A 16,822-nucleotide genomic window follows, 5' to 3' on the forward strand; every position below is an offset into this window, starting at 1 on the left:
CACGGCGCTCATTGGCAATGCCTTGACGCGCGTACAGCTACGAATGAAAGCAGATGTAGCGCTCGCGAAAAATCGAGGCTGGAATTTGTTCTTCTGCAACTCGATTTCGAGTCAATTTCAGGTAATACGTATCTGAAACTTGGAGCGTCTATGTATATGTGTGTGTGTGTGTGTGTGTGTGTGTGTGTGTGTGTGTGTGTGTGTGTGTGTGTGTGTGTGTGTGTGTGTGTACGTGTGTGTGTGCGTGTATACGCATGTACTATCAGGGCCGGGAGATGCCAAGTAATTTTACGTATACAATACTGCCATAAAGTTTCATTCTCGTTTATTACTAGCTCGTAACTTTCGTTTAAATTGAAAGGCAATTTGCCTTATTTTATTACAATACACATTTAAGCCGTGCGCGCGCTCGCGAGAGCTTGACAAAAAGTTATAATTAGATTTACGTCGCGTAGTTATACAAATTATCATTTTACGAGACGCGCGCTCGCAGCATTTACGCGGGCGGTGCATCTATAAATACGCCAACTAAATGTTATTTACTGCCCTTTATGAATTCTACTGTATTTGCCTTTAATATTACCGCAGTTTCCACGAATATTAGGTGCGCGCGTAAAATTTCGGGCGACGCGCCGCGCTGATTTACACCTGCGAGCAAACATGCCGCGAAATATCGGCTCATTATCGAGCGATGCGCATAAAATCGAAGCGGCTGCGTCGCCGCCGCGCTGCGAATCGCCGAGCCGGACCGAGGGGCGTGCATCGGGCTCGGAGAGCAATCCGGTGTCGCGCGCGGCCAATTGATATCCGAGGCGAGGCGAGTGGCCGCGAGAGTGCACTCGGCGTGGTCCTTTAACGGGTGGCGTGAAAATGTTCTCGCGGGCGTCCCGCGACTCCTTCCTCCATTTATTTATTTACGCAGCACGGTCCCTGCGCATCTTGTTTGCTCCACTTTGCTTTGCTACGGGGAAGCTTCTCCCTCTCTCTTTCCCTCCGCCAATTTGATGGGCTTTCCAAATATTTTCATGGCCAGGCCCCTCGCGCGCTCGGGCAACGCCAGTCCTATCGCGTTCTCGATGAACACTAGATGTGCCCCGTGCGTTTTCATAGCGCGGTGTCCTTTCAATTCGCCGGACAACAGACGCGGGATCTATCGACTCAATTTTACATACAATATTCACTTATGTGAAATTGTAAGACAATTAATCGATGGTCGCGCGTGACATCAAATATCGTTATGTATAATTATGGATTATGGATTCTCTTCTTGGTTATTTTATTCTTTCGGCGAAAATGAACTGATCAAATAAGAACGTTGGAGCTTCTCGAAAATTACTGTTAAAAGCATTTTTTTAGCTCGTTTATCGAATTGACATCGGACGAGAAGAGAGAAATTCAATCGAGTGATTTGATTGACGCAGATAATAGAGGACAACTATAAGTTGACTCCCCTCTCCCCCATCTCGTTTCTCTGCAATATAAAAGGGAACAAAAGAGAGTTAGCTCTCTATAGTTAGATGACGACTTGAATGGCTGCAACGCGCGTGTGTATTTGCGGCACGTTAATGCAAAACTGGGATCGATTAAAGGGGGCCACTTGCGGGCTAAAAATACCGAAAACAGTTAGGTTATTTTATAAATCCGATTACAGCGGAACCGTCGTGTACGACAGCCACACAAAAGCGATTGTAAGCAATTGTAAATGCGAAATCAATACTTTTGCTGCGGCTCGTTTTTTTTTTGAAAGTTCCCGCGAGTGACGGGAATACGATCAGGCATGCGCGGGGGGCAGTGGGATCGTCGCCGATGAGTTTATCGGCTATCGGTAGGACTCCTTGGGCCCAAGAGAAGCGTCGAAGAAGCAAGAGCCAGCGCGTCTCCGCCGTTGTAAGGGGATGCAAGCGCGCGTCGCGCGATACATCATCGTCAGACTGATGCGCGGCGTTGGGGGTGGCTGCCACCGGGGCGCCAACCGATCCAAGTGACAGTTCGCCAAGTACGACATGAAAAATGAGACTTTTCCAAGTGCATCGGAATTTTGCGCGTCTCTCCGATCGGCTTTCAGAGATTGATTTTGGATCTTTATCCGACCCCTTTTGCAGACACTCGTTGGAAGATTAAATAGTTGGCTGGTGGACAGTCGCGCGAGCAATGAAAGAAATGCAAATGACGTTGATGAGGTTGTTTCACGGAGGAAATTAAAACGTTGGTACGAATGTGGACAGAGCATGAATTTGTTTTGCCGGCTGTCGGCGTTTTTGCTTCGCATGAAAACCATCCTTCCTAGAAATTTCTATTAAAACAAACCAACGCGGATACGTAATGACGCATTAGATAAATGAAAAGTTTTCTCGTTAAAATTTCTATGCCACGCGGTTGTGGCCACAAACAGAAATTATAAAACGCGAAATAATTCACTCGGGCGAAAGCCATTTTTTTAAATGTTTCGCGACAGAGCATGTTTATTGAAATTTCAAAGTCAAATGTAACCACCGAGGAAGGGTTTTTAATTAAACCAAATTGTTTGAATACATCAATGTAATTATTTCGAAATACATCTCTCGGGCGAATCAAAAAAAGTATGATTTAGAGTCTCGACAAAAAACGTACGAGATAGTCAAACTCAACAATCTCCTTTTGCAATTCCGCTAATTGAAGTCTCAGGAAGAGAGGGAGAGAAGTAACAAAACGAGTTAGCTCTCGGCAAGTTCGGTGAGAGAGAGCCGACTGTGCTTGCCTTTCGTCTATACATATATATAACGGTTCTCTTTCTCTCTCTCTCTCTCTCTCTCGTATAACTACAAACTTAAACCACTTCGGGGATATCGCAATTCAATTTCGAAATTCAACGAACTAAAAATTCAATGTTTCTATGCAAAGTTCGCCCTCGAACAAAAAGCGTACAAAACGACGAGGAGAACGGCGACGTCGACCAAACGCGAAAGAAATATAACGAGAGCGCGCGAGAAGGAGAGAAAAGTTTGATCGGGGCCGAAACTCTTGCCGGCGCTTCGGCGGGAAAAACCAAGAGGAAAGAGGCTAAAAAAAAATAGCAGTGTAGTTTCTTTTTCGAGTGCATGTACCATAAGCCATATACTTTTCACGAGTTGTGATATCGAGTTCTTCGTCCGAATTGCATTTCATCGGAGTGAAATTCCCGCGGCCAAATAAGACATTCGGCCTAGCTACTGTCTCGAGGATCGAAGCGCCTAGCAATTATCGTGACGTTCTCCTGCGAAAAAAAACAAAACAACAAAAAAAACAAAAAACAAAAAAACGAAAAAAAAAAAGACAGAAACGCGGCAGAGTTATAGCACAAAAGTTTCCGGCTGTACAGCGCTCCTCGATCACAAACGCACGAACACACGAACACACGAACACGAGATGAAGAGTACGCGGGAAGGGGCGGAAAAAGAGAAGAGGAGAAAGGGGGGGAGGGAGAGAGCAAGGTATATATGTGGTTGTTGAAGTACTCATTCCAGATAGGCCAGTTTCAAAGTTTTAATTTCTTCAGTTTTACGGAGCCGGTTTTATGAGCTGACGTAATGTACACACATATAGCCGCAGGGGGTCGAGGACTGCGGAGCTTCGTGCGGCAAGAAAAAGCACACGTGGAAACGCACACACGCCAGAGAGCTGATTGTGCTTACATCGCTCTTTGCCCCGATCGCAATTGAAATGTGTGTAGACGGTTTCCCAAAAAACACAAAGCCCTCGCTCTCGGCGTCATTTTCTCTCGTTCTCTTTTTGCCTTTTCTCGGCGCACTGCTCTCGAGCAAGAAAGAGAGAGATGGAGGGGGAGGGGGGGGAGAACTTTTGCAAAGCCATCTTCCAACTTTACTTGCTTTTATTGGATTTCTCCACGCGCTCACGTTTATATGTTTTTCATTTTGAATCCGCAGATATTACTTTGACGCTTGGAAGAAGTTTTATGAGCTTATTTCTCTTCGAGTTTATACATTTTGGTCGTGGGCTTGATGGCTTTGATGGTACTTTTGTATTTGGAAGTTTTGGACTGAAATACATTTTTTAGAAACGATGAGGTGTCGTTAGTTTCTGACGAAATTCTAGTTTTCTGATGGTCGAATGCAGCCACCGCATAATATTATGGTCTTATTAAACGAAAAATGCTCGTTTCCTTATTCTTCGATTATGCGTGTTGACTTTAAAGCTCCCGTGACGCGCGCACATTTTCAGGAAGAAGCGTATTCATTAGATTTGCATTTTGAAGGGAAATTTTAAATTCTTAATACACTTTTTACGGAACATGATTTTGCAGTCATCATTAAATGTACATTATTTTTAATTCTCATAAGTACCTTCGGTATACGGATAGATAAACATAAAAATACAGAAAATTGACGTTTCTCGCGGAATGAAATTCCGCGAAAATAGCGCTGTAAAAAGAGAAAATATTATATCTAAAAATGAAATTATCAACGTTGAAATGCGATTTCGATTTCCATTTCATTTTTTAATGCTGTTTTATTGCTTGCGTTGCTGTTTATACATAGTGCGATCGATACGACCTCGCAAAGTTCGCCAAGATTGAAAATTACGAAGAGTTTTATTTTAATGCTGGCATTAAATTTCCCCGGCCCCTCTTCTCCCCTTTGAAATATACTTACTGCGCATTACTTACTTTTAATCGAGAGAATTAACTTCTGCAGTGTTTGCGTGGACGTTTTTATTTCGCGTGGAAACGTATGCGCTCTCGGCGCAATAAACATTTTTTTATTTACGTGTCGCCGCCTATTGATTTTGCTCTAATGACTTGGCGCTATCGAGTAGAAGCGAGAAGAACAAAAAAAAAAAATAAATTAGAAAGTGACCGACTGCAGCCTTGAGATTAAATTGCAAAATATAAAAAGTCTTCCTATCAGGAGTTGTTCTTTTGAAATATAATTTTCCAAATAGACTTAAAGCCTCGCATTAGCGCTTGCTTCACGTTCAATTATTGGTGTTTCGCTCGTTTTTTTCCTTTCTCTCTCTCTCTCTCTACACACACACGCACACATACACAACGGTTTTGCGCTACACGTTCTACTTGGCCTAGTTGCTACCGACGAAGCAGCGCTCGGCTTTGAAACAATATAGAAGTTGATTGATTCGATCAAAGCAAATCAGGCTGCACATTATGATCGTAGTTTTGAGCTGAGCGCGAATCAATAGGGTCAGAAGAGAATACGCCCTGGATTTCATGTTTTCGTTGGCTGGCTCGACGCAAAAGTTGAAATGAAAAAAGTCCCTGCGAAATTGCGCGTGCATATCCGATTTGATTTACTTCTTAGTCCTATATGCATCGCAGTATAGGAATGTTTCGATACGGCTTGTCTGTCGCGGCGTCGCTGCTATTCCCCACGGCTTGATAAAGCTTTCAAGGATAGCAGCTGTAAAAATGGAAAAAATTCCTTCCGCGAAATGGACTTTCGTTCGATAAACATTTCCTGGCAAATCAAATAAAATAGAGAGATCGATAGATAGAAGATCCTTTATTTGTCCCGAGACAAAAGTAAAAATACATTCTTTAACGATACGTATCACATAATTTGATCGAGGACCTATCGCGAATATGAATAAATAAAGTATTGCACAAAGAAGTCACAAAGACATGTCAAACGCATAAATAGAGAAAATCAGCAAGACTAATACAATTCATTTTGATCTGCAGAGAGACTAGCAATGCAGTCATCAGCAGTGTAAAATATAAAACAATGAAGCATGTACTGAACGTGCAACGGAAAAAGAAAATCAAAGAAAGCAAGCCATTCTCGCGAGACAGACTTACGGGTCGAGGGCAAGAAAGTATCTACGCGCACCATCCCTGAAGGCAGCAAGCGATCGCGAATTTCGCAGAGAGGAAGGAGGAAGAGAAAGAGAGAGAAAAGTCTACGTGTACACGACGGGCATAACAATCAATTGGGCCGCGGTGTGTTTCTACCAGGCGACCACCCAACGCCGGCTTTCTTTTGTGCGATTCGACATTGTCAATTCTTCCGTCGTTAAAATCGGCCATTTTACAATTTTAAAAAGGGATAGCGAAACAATGAAAAACTTATTGTTAAGCGCCAATTACGCAAAACCCACCGTCAACTCATTTGTATTCGCGCCATTATACTTTTTTGCATTCTTCCTCGATGTACAGATGGCTTGGCAACGTTAGCGTATGAAAATTCATTTCATACGATTAACAAAGTGGACCTGTAAAGGGTGCTTCGGCTCGATTGCTCGATTTCGCGAGAAAAAAGAAAATTTTATTCCCAGACATCTAATAATCCGCGGGTTTTTTGCGTTTTTACGCTTTGCCGGCTCTTGCGCGCAAAAGACGAATTTCATCCGCAACAAGCCTGATGGAGTTATTTTATCCGAGCTAATTTGCAAAATTGATTCGCAAACATTGCGCACAAATTTCCAATATTTCGAATGATTGTTTTCCAATTACCGAGATTCGAGGGTATTTTCCGCACCGAAAGCAAAAATATTTTATCTTTATTGAAGCCGCTTGCACAGAGATACAGTTTTTAATTTACGTGGGCAAAAAGAAAAATAAAATAAAAAGAAACAAATCAATATTGTTTTCGCTGCGTACAGGTAGCGCAACTGCGACATACAGACTCGGTTGGACGCGCTTTCAATCCGCAAATATTTTAACTATGCTGTTTCTATTAATGTCGAGCACGTGCTATCTGTTCTTTTCGATCTTTGCCTCGGCGATTCTTCTTGCTTTCCCAATATCCTTTGAAAAACAAATTCTCGCTTGCGCGTAATTTCGTCAATCTACAATTTCGCATCAGCGGAATAGAAAACAAGTTTTTACGAGTGAACGAGAATAAAAACTGAAATCGACAAATCGTTGACACGCGGATGGTAAGAGAGTGGGCGGGCGGGGGAAGGAGGGAGGGTGGAGGAGCACGTAAGAAAATAGACAATAACCCGTGAAAGATAAGCCAGAGGTACGAAGGAGAGGGTTAAAAGCGAGGAGAATCTCTCTCCACTCTCTTCGCTACATATGTATAGCGAAATAAACATCACCGCAGGTGTGACGTGCTCGTAAATCAAAGGCGCACTAAATTCAGGGCGGCACGACGGTGCGAAGTGCGTCGGATATACAGCCCGAGTTAAAGAGAGGGTCGAGGCGGCGAAGTGACGATGAGGCCTCGGCAAGAAAAGAGAACAAAGTGCCAATTTCTCCTCCCCGTTGCGGGGCGAGGGCGCATTGGTACAAGCGGCCGTAAAGCAGCGAAACGGCAATTCGCCAATCGCTTTTCATCTCACTTTGGCGACCAATCTTTCCGTCTTTTGTTTACCTATACTCTTGGGCTAATATACTCTCGACGTGACGTCATTCCACCCTCGAAAAAACTTTTTTCATTTATCTCGCGCACAATTCTGCCGTTCAAAAAGAGAGTAATGATACGGCGGCGGCGGCGGCGTGCGCAAGTTTTATTCTTCGCAAAGTCGCTCTCGCGGAAAATAAAAATGACGTGTATTCTATAAAATGGAAATTTATCGAGGTTCGCTCTGTCTCTCTCTCTCTCTCCCTCTCTCTCTCCCTCTCCTCCCTCCTCGTCGGTGAAACTTTATACAACTTTCAAGTTTCATCGACAATGGCGCATTTCCAAGTTAGAAAATACCATTGTTCGCGCGCTCGCGCGACACAAAGTTAACGTCGTTATAGCGTAAAGCTTTTCAAAAGTTAATTGAAACGAGAGAGAGAGAGAGAGAGAGACAATGTCGAAGTCATTTCGGGAGAGGCGAGCGAGCGTCATAAGAAAAAAGAGAGCGTGGATGAGCGTTAAGCGAACGGGGCTGCGCGTGCGTGCGTTTGCGCGCCCGGAGACAAACCGAGAATGTATACGAAACGGATCCTAAGAAAATATAGGGATTAATAATCGTAAAAGTCTGTGTCATCCAGGAGTCATAAAGCTGCAGGTAATATTCTTTCGCGCGCGCTCGAGGGAGAGGAAACTCTTTCCTCTTGCGCGCGGTAAGTTAAAAAAAAAAGAAAGGAAGGAAGGGAATAGCAAAGCATACAGCCAAGCGATGAGCATAACGTTCTCCTTTTTTTCACGATTTCATTTCGTTCCGGGCCGACGCACTCCCGCTCTCTCCTCTCTCTCTCTCTCTCTCTCTCTCTCTCTCTCTCTCTCTCTCTCTCTCTCTCTCTCTCTCTCTCTCTCTCTCTCTCTCTCTCTTTGAACGACTTGAAGGTATTATCTCTATCGCTCATCTCGTACTTTAAATGTCAGTGCGCCTCGTGAAATATAACCTTCGCACTTGCCATGATAATAGACGAATTTGAATTTTTGAGACGCACGGCCTCGAAGAGAAACGCAAGCTCCCCTCCGCCGCGGTCACAGAAGGATAAAGCTGGTGCAACCCTTGCTTTATTATTTTTGTAATCTTTTGCTTGGATTGCGATCACCGGGCAGCTATACGTTGACTCGTACGTGGCCGAAGAAATGATTCCGGCGCTTAACGAGCTGCAAGAGCGGCATCTATGAAAACACAATGGCCGAGGTTGGTCTGAGCAGCTTTTCCAAGAACATTATCTCAAAGCTAATGCTCGTTGTGACACGATTTCGCGGGAATTGGATTGATTCCGCATTAATCACTGCGGAAACATCAATCGGGCGATTAGAGCAAGCGTCAGGGCGAAAGAAAGGCAAAAAGAGGATAAAAAGGGATGAAAGTGAGCGAGCAGAGGAGCTAATGATCGCACCTATAGTAATTGCCTTGTAAATCCCCGCTCGACAATCCCCCAAGAGCGATCGCGCAAAGCAAAGCAGCGGCGGCGGCAGCAGCAGCAGCAGCAGCAGCCGGGCTTGTACACGTCGATTGTCCCCTTCCTCTCCGCCAGTCTCCATTTGTTTTGGCGGCTCGCACCGCAAGAAGCTATATAGCCGCGGCACAACACACGTACACAACATCGGCAGGCAGGAGGTAGGGATGTAAAGAAACAGAGGCGGTGGTGGTGGCAAAGGGGTACGCTGGCTGCACCCCCGGGGGAATCAATAACCAGCAGCGGCAAGCTCTCTCTGGTGGGATCGACTGTTGCCCCAGAAGAAGAACCGACAGAGAGAAGGTTGATGGCCCCGCCCACGGCACGCGACCGACGTGCCGCCACTTCTCTCTCTCTCTCTCTCTCTCTCTCTCTCTCTCTCTCTCTCTCTCTCTCTCTCTCTCTCTCTCTCTCTCTCTCTCTTTCTCTCTCTCTCTTTTGCAACCCTTCGCGCTCCATACCCCGTCTTTATTGCGCTTTTACCCTTTGCGCGACGTTTTATCGCCTCACCCCCGAGCTTCTTTGCCCACGACCATGTTCGGCTGACCTTATAGCGCATGCAAGCATCAGTTTGGATCGGACCTTCTTTTTTTCTTTTCTTTTCTTTTCGGTATTTGCAAGGAAAATTGACAATTTTTTCTTTCTTTCTCGACGGAACGGACGCGATGCAGTGTCAAGATAGGTTAACCCGTCATTTCAATCAATTTTCCACCTGGACGAAAAGATTTAGATTAAAAATTTTAATCCTACAAAACGTATAACGTCTCCGAGAAAACGAGGTTTTCACTCGAAAAGCTCCTGTCAGCAACGTACGCGGGCGAGAAAGAATATATACAATGAATATTTACATGACCGCGCTTGTCATGTTTGAAATGAAAAATGTCGGGTACCTCCATATTTCGAATATAAGAACAATATTTACATGAATGTATTTACTGCCCCTCGACATTTTTTAACATTATTACGAAATGCACTATTCTTTCTTCAATTTTTTTTTATTATTATACGGCAACGTTTACGGCCAACCACGTCGCAGCAGTTTCGCTTTTTTCCGTCGAAAACATCATCGCAACTTTTTATGCTTTGTTATTATGCCACGTATATCGTCAAGTTACTATCTCTTGTTTCTTTTCTTTTTTACATCGCTCGCGCGCAACGTAATTCGTACACGCGAGGGCGCATAGAATGACTTTTCAATCTGCGAAAGTTCTATCACACACAAGTTTAATTCGTGTTTGATTTTTTTTATTTCGGTTTGTTATCGAGGAGCTCTTTTTCGCGATCGACGGGCTTTACTGCATTTAAACAGGGACGGCTATTGTAAATAAACTGCGAACGAGAAAGAGAGAGAGAACGCAAACTAGTATACGACGCGAATAAATGATTTGGCAAGATAATCATCAAAAGAATCGTGTACGTTTTAGATACCACGCGGAAAATATGACGATTGCATTTGCGAAATCTTTCATGCGCTCTGTGTATACATGCACAGAGGGTAAAGTTTTATTAAAAAACTTTTTTGACGATATGGAATGTGAGTTTCACGCGGGGGGATGCACAATGAGATTGCGCTTTGTAACAAACGCGCGCGCGCCCACACGGACACTCGCACACATTGATATTAAAAGCAAACAACTGCGTATTTAAAAGTGGGCATGCACGCATATTCTTTGTTCGTTGTATAATTCAATAAATATTAATTGAATATTGGAAATTGCGATATTGATTATTGAAAATTTTTGAAGGGTACGAGCGATTGGCATGTATGAACGAAAGGCTCGCGCGGAATATAAAATATTGAAGTGTAATAGCATTAAATGGCAAAAGCGGAAATTGAATGAATATTGAAATATGGTTGGCTCGTTTGCGCTGGCAGCAGCAGAGTTAATCAAGTTTTTAATCTCAATTGTGCGTTTGAAAATCCAGTTTGATTGATGAATTATAATCGAGGAATTATTCCGAGAAAACACGAATTGAATAATGAAAGACTTGCAGCTGATAACTAATACAGCTTCGCGAAGTCATTTTCTCGAGAGTGCGGCTGGCGCCGGGTGCAAACAGAAACGCGATTTCGCTAAAACCCATACCCTCCCCCCTCCCCGGAGCTCTCGATTCATCTATATACGAACACCGCTATGATCAAAGCGCTTTGTCAGGCGAAGGGCGCGCAAACAAACCACCGCACACACACGCGCACACGCGCACACGTTCAACCGGCACCAACGACGGGCGCGCTGTCCCTTCTGAATTAGCACTTTCATATTTCATTAACAGATTTGCAAACTTTGACTTTTGCGATCAGATAGTGTTACCGATTGGATGTTCTAAATCTAGACTGGACTTTCAGCGTTACGAGGCATCTCTTTAAAACACAGGCTTTGCTACTTGTTTTTTATGTAAAGGCAGCATTTAGATTTATTTCAACAAACTATTAATCGAACATTGTATGTCTTATCATTAAAAACTCACCATTCTGAAATTCATTTTCGTTGTCTCCTGGCTCGTCGTCTTCGAATGATGACTCGAATATGTTTATCGGGCATTCAAGCCTATAGAAATCAAGTGACTGGTCTGCCATATCTAGCCTCGACTCACACTCAACTTCCAAGAATGATGTATTTATAACCTCACACACTAAACTTCTCACTTTTCATATACAAAAGGCCTTTTGAACGCGCGAATTCGCTAACTGATTTTCGGAAATGATATATTTTACCGAACAGGCACCAGCCATAGAAATTGAGATACTGCAGCAACGTCTTTCAACGTTAAAACGTAAATTCACCACCCTATTTTCCAGATCACGGCAACTTCTCTTCAAACGTGTTATAACATGGAGCGTAAGTATTCGCACAACTGTCGAGTAAATATTTTTGAGTAACAAGCTGATACTAAATAAACTGGATGTGTACATACATAACAGATGCTACAGATAGACTGAACTCACTTTTCTTTGTTTCTTTTATTTGCGACCAATAGCGATCAATGTTAGAGAAACGCTAAAGACACTCTTGCGCCAAAATAAAACCGTTAACTGAAAATTTTGGGTGTTTTCTGGGGCGGACTGCTTTCATAAGTGTAATAAGAGATGAATTATTTTAATAGAAAAAATGGCAAATATTTAGCAATTCGCTGGCGTATGAAATAAATATATCTAAGTATTAATGCCAATAACAAAAAGGTTAATTATTTTTCATTTGTTCAATTGTATGTAGCAGCAATTTTTATTTCAAAAAAGTAAAATCGAATAGGGTTATTTACGAATAATGCCAGTCATCTGAAGGATTACACCATGAAATGAAAAAGACCTGTGAATATTGATTGAACGCCATGCAGTTTTTTTTTGTGCCCCCCCCCTCCATTACAAAAAAAGAAGCTAGAATATTGGTACACGGAGCACCGACGGGTAAAAAAAGAGTCACAAAGCCCATAGAACGTGTAAAGTGATCGAGCTGAAAGCAAAAGGTGGTAAATGTATGCTTAACGCAAGGGTTAGCCCCTTTCCTGTCATGATACTATTTTTATTTTACTTTTCTTTTCTTTTTTTTGAGCATGAGAGGCCGAAATTGAAATATTTTTATAAGGTCCAAAAGAGGCAGTGATGAAATAAAAGGCTATGATCAAAGTTCTTTATTCAGAGCATGACTTGGCAATTTAATTTGACGAGGAAATAGAGATAACGAGAATGATTTGTGCAATGCCCTATAAAATTTTTCAATTTTTCATTTGATCGTACTAAAGTTTTGTTTTGCAATGATTTTAATTTCTCATTGAAAGATTAGTTATTTCAATTTCACTCCATCGACTAAAACAAAACATATAAATCTTACGAGAACATTTTTACATAATTTTTCTAATAGCATTAATAATGAATGCGTTGCTAGTGTGCGACCATTGTTCTCGAAAAAGCCTCATACATTTTTTCACGTTTATACATATGCATACACATTAGAATAAAACATTGTAAAGCGTGAGACGCTTGAATGTGAAACTACAAACAGATCTAGCATGACTATGTACTTATGAAAACCGGTTTTACTCGACTAATGCATGGTATGAGTACCATTAGGAAATTGGAGCTGAAAGTTTTTTTCTTTGATCTATCCTTTTTCTTTTTTTGGTCTTTTTCCTTTTGTGAAAGCAAGGTTTTTGTCTCTGTCTCTGTCTCTCTCCCTCTCTCTGTTTCACAGTAGACAAATGATGTACGTTCAGAGGCTTTTCTTTGACGTCGACGCTTAAAATTTAAAAACTTTGTACTTTGCATTTTTCCGATGGAACCTTTTCTTTGGTGGGAACTTCAGAGAATTAAAGTCTCGCTCACGGAGGCAAAGAGTATTCTTGAAAATCAAACGGGAAATACATTTTCGCTCGTGTTCCATCGGCATCTTTCGCGCGGTGAGGTCGTGGTGGGTGGGTGGGTGGGTGGGGGGGGGGGGGGGGGTTTAGAGAAACGAGCACGCCCACCTACATACATTCGCTCACTCATTTATGTAAATATTTGCTCAGGAAATACACGTGCTCGTTTCCAAGAGCTACGTCGAATATATTATATCTCGTGCCAATATATATACAGGCGAGCGCGCGCGCAAGCGCACGTGTACGTATGTGCAATGCAACGTACAGATATACACTCGATTTCTCTTTGCTTTTATGTCAATTTCAATTTCCTCGGCACTTTGCTTTCATTGCTGCGAGCGACTCACAATCACCGGACGCAAAAACAACTTTTCCGTTTCTTCGCTCGTAACGATAGCTCGCTAAATGGGAAAAAATCAATTTGTAACGAAATAAGCAATGATGCTCCGAAAGCCAACTTTCCGCTCCATTTTTCAAAGCCATCCCCGATTAATCACAATCGTTCTCCTTTTTTCTTTTCTCTCGATGCTCCGCGCGTTGCCGATTACGTGCAAAACTTTCGACGCGCGTCGAGGCTCTCGATCTTCTTTCCACGCTCGCGCGCGATGGCAATCAATTTCCGCAACTCTCTCTCTCTCTCTCTCACTCACTCCCCTTCCTCTCTCTTGAAATACGCTTCTCGAATTAATTCGAAAAAGGAGATTCGATCGTCCGCCGTGCGACTAAATTAAGGGATGAGACAAGGGAGAGCAAACGACTCGCGAGAGAAGCGATCTTTTGTTCCGCGGATCTCTTTTTTAAGAGATTGCTTATGGAGCGGATTTTTGCGTTGCCTCTTTCATACATACTCTCGCGGATATTGCTTGCCGAGCAACTACTTTTTTTGTTGTTGCGTTGTTGCTTATGCAGCAACGCCATAAGTGAAGCACTTTCGGGGCTTTGTTGTCGACGGGCACACTCTGTCTCTCTATATTTGCCGTATGTATTATAAATGTCCGCTGGGATGAATAGAAAATTCGCCAATAAAGATATTTTCCAAAGCACAAAACGTGACGTTCCATTACCATGATGGGCCAATAGAGAGGTATGTGTGCGCAATAAATAAGGAGCGGAAAATAAATAAAATGCCAAGAGCTATTTATTCAACATAAATCGAAGACAATTCCCAATCGCCTCTTATATATAGTGTTTACAAGACAAACTGTACATTTGTGGTGCACTCAGGTTCGCCCCCTCGAAGGAAGAAAAACACGATCGTTGCGCTAGTTTTTTCGCCATCATTTACATTATTTATACACTCTTATCAAAACAAGCCGGGAAAAGAAAAGCCACTCCTGCCCCCGTCTCTTTCATTGTCGTTGTACACATCGGCCAGATCTCGAAATCCATCCCCCCCCCCCCCCTCACAGCTTTGTATCCTAATAAAAACAAATTCAGGAGAGAAGGAACGTTCTGGCACTCTGTATAAACGACCAAGCAGAAAAAAGAAAAGCAAATTGAAACGCACCGACAGGCATGTGAGATTAATATTAAATTGAAAAGCATGCTAGAAATTTATCCTTTTCTACTGTTCGCGCATTGCAAGCAATTGTCGAAAGAAGACGCGACGAGAGAGGAAAAGGAGAAGTAAAAAAGATGTCTGTGAAAGGGCACGTTCCTCCCGCGTACACTCACTTGCGGCCTCATTTTAAACTTTCAAAGGAAAAACTAGAAATGCTTTAACTCGAAATGAAATTTTGTAAGAAAGCAAAAACGACGAGGTGAAGGAGGGAAAAGAATTTCTACCAAGGGTTGTTGAACCAGCTCGTGTGATGAAAAAAAAACTAAAGTGTAGTTTTCCTGTTGTTTTTTTAATACTCAAGTATTTTTTTTACTGTAAAATGTACACGTGCGATTCTATTTTTAACTTCTACGTCAATAGTTTACAAACATCGCCTTTAAAACTTAAAAAACAATTGATATATTTGTACTGGCAAAGCGATTCAAATAGTGCCTATTTCTTAAAAATACACCGATTATCAATCTGACGGTTTATTTACTATTATGTCAGGTGGTATTAGACTACAAAACTTTTTCTTAGCTTTCCTTGTTTCCGACTCACTGCTACTCTCTATCGTGATTCGCGCTTGGTAGTCACTATAACAAATATATTGATTTTTTAAATATATCAATTAATAACTCACAGTTTATTTAATAAAAACAGATTATTTTATAAGGAGTGTGTATAATGAAAGTAACGTACTTTTCCCCTTCTGGATAAGATCCAAATATTACGTTCGGAAATTCTTTAGACACCGCAGTTAAAGCGTCTGCAAATTTACTTTCGACGGCATTCAGGTACAATTCTTCATGTGCAAAGCGGTGTCCAGTATTAAATAAAATCTAAAATAAGAAAAACAATTACTTTGTTTTTATAAATTAAAAAAAAAATGTTATGTTATTAGATATTTTATATAAAAATTTATATTACCTTATATAAACTTCCGAAACCTGTTTGTAGAAAGACAGGTGAACCAGGAAAAACATAAACATTTTCTAATATCACACATGGAAAATTGAGAGGAACACTAGTAGTTTTGTTAATTCCAAACTTAAGAATTGCTTTTTTTGGTATCTGAAAAATCATATTACATGAATAATTTATATTTCTCTCTAAGAATTAAAAGAAAAAACCAAAGAGAATCAATTACACAAGCTAGTTTGTAAGCAGGAGACAAAGGATCTGCTACTCCAAAATATGTTCTAATTATTTCTGCCAAGGTTGGATGTTTATGTAGCTTGTCTCCAAAAGCTTTAGCTAGGCCTGCAAATTTTAAATATTTAAAATCTTTATAACATGAATAATAACATTATTTATTATTGTTTAATCTATACCTTCATAAGTTACATCATCATGAGTAGGTCCAATACCACCGGAGGTGATAACATGTGTAAACATTCCAGAAAACTCCTTGATTTCTTTTGCTATTTGATCAACATCATCGCTCACTACTGAAATCTTCAAGAAAAGAAAAGTATCCTTTTTGGCTTTTATTCAACTCTTTCGCATATTTACATGAAGAACATTGTTAACTAACTTTTTCAACCTTGACACCACAACGGTAAAGATGCTTACATATAAAGTGTGAATTTGTATCCTTCACTTGACCTTTAAGTATTTCATTTCCAATTACTGAAAAAGAATAGATTAGTTTTAAATTTTGTGTATATTCTCACAATAATTTAAAGTCATAAAAGTATATTTATTTACCAATAATTCCAGCTGTTTTGTGTTTTCTGGTAGAAGTAGCACAACGTTGAATCACATTTAATGAAAATTCTCCTAAACTCAAAAATCCTCTTGGACTGTAAATATTTAGAAAAGTCATTTTTACAAGTCTTATATTCTCATCAATACACAAAAATTTCAGACTACTAAAATGTAAACACGTCAAACGTATATTCTAACACTGTAGCGTTAAACATAATAATCACACTAAAAACATTCCAAAATTATTTCATAAAATATTTCCGTAAAATAAACAATTTTTTGAATTAATTATAAAGTAAACATTGCACATGGCAATAATCTGGAACATATATTCCAAATTTTAGCTCTCTTCTCTCTCTCTGTCTCTATACTTTCACGCATCGTTACTAGAACGAGGTTATGTTCGCTACATGGTCACTGGTCAGAGCACGTTT

The 16,822-nt window shown here is 41.2% G+C and overlaps 2 protein-coding genes across 4 annotated transcripts in view; both read right to left on the bottom strand.

Annotated features, from left to right (window-relative positions):
* LOC131667753 (TOX high mobility group box family member 3-like) overlaps positions 1-11,641 on the bottom strand; it is a 177,614-nt gene extending 165,973 nt beyond the window's left edge. For 2 of the 3 annotated variants that reach the window (XM_058941413.1, XM_058941412.1), the window contains exon 1: positions 11,252-11,637. In XM_058941413.1, the coding sequence (XP_058797396.1) occupies positions 11,252-11,360 (109 nt within the window). In that variant the 5' untranslated portion in view covers positions 11,361-11,637. Of the gene's footprint in view, positions 1-11,251 lie in introns of all 3 variants that reach the window. The other variant, XM_058941415.1, reaches the window with a different exon arrangement.
* A 2,968-nt stretch (positions 11,642-14,609) lies between these two features.
* Positions 14,610-16,807, bottom strand: LOC131667727 (FAD synthase-like). Its single transcript, XM_058941374.1, has 7 exons — positions 16,389-16,807; positions 16,216-16,310; positions 16,013-16,136; positions 15,829-15,941; positions 15,609-15,752; positions 15,381-15,520; positions 14,610-15,274 (listed from the first exon to the last, which is right to left on the bottom strand). The coding sequence occupies exons 1-7, from the start codon at positions 16,504-16,506 to the stop codon at positions 15,157-15,159; spliced, it is 852 nt and encodes a 283-aa protein (XP_058797357.1). The 5' UTR covers positions 16,507-16,807; the 3' UTR covers positions 14,610-15,156.
* Positions 16,808-16,822: the final 15 nt, after the last annotated feature.

This window comes from Phymastichus coffea, unplaced genomic scaffold, assembly GCF_024137745.1.
Source record: "Phymastichus coffea isolate CEN01 unplaced genomic scaffold, Cenicafe_Pcof_1.1 PCOF00070, whole genome shotgun sequence".
In the NCBI taxonomy this organism is placed as follows: Eukaryota; Metazoa; Arthropoda; class Insecta; order Hymenoptera; family Eulophidae; genus Phymastichus; species Phymastichus coffea.

Coding starts and splice junctions, on each gene's coding strand:
- LOC131667727 (XM_058941374.1), bottom strand. CDS start 16,506: ATGACTTTTCTAAATATTTACAGTCCAAGAGGATTTTTGAGTTTAGGA. Junction 16,311..16,388: donor CAAAACAGCTGGAATTATTG/GTAAATAAATAT, acceptor ATTCTTTTTCAG/TAATTGGAAATGAAATACTT. Junction 15,275..15,380: donor TCTTATCCAGAAGGGGAAAA/GTACGTTACTTT, acceptor TATTTGTTATAG/TGACTACCAAGCGCGAATCA.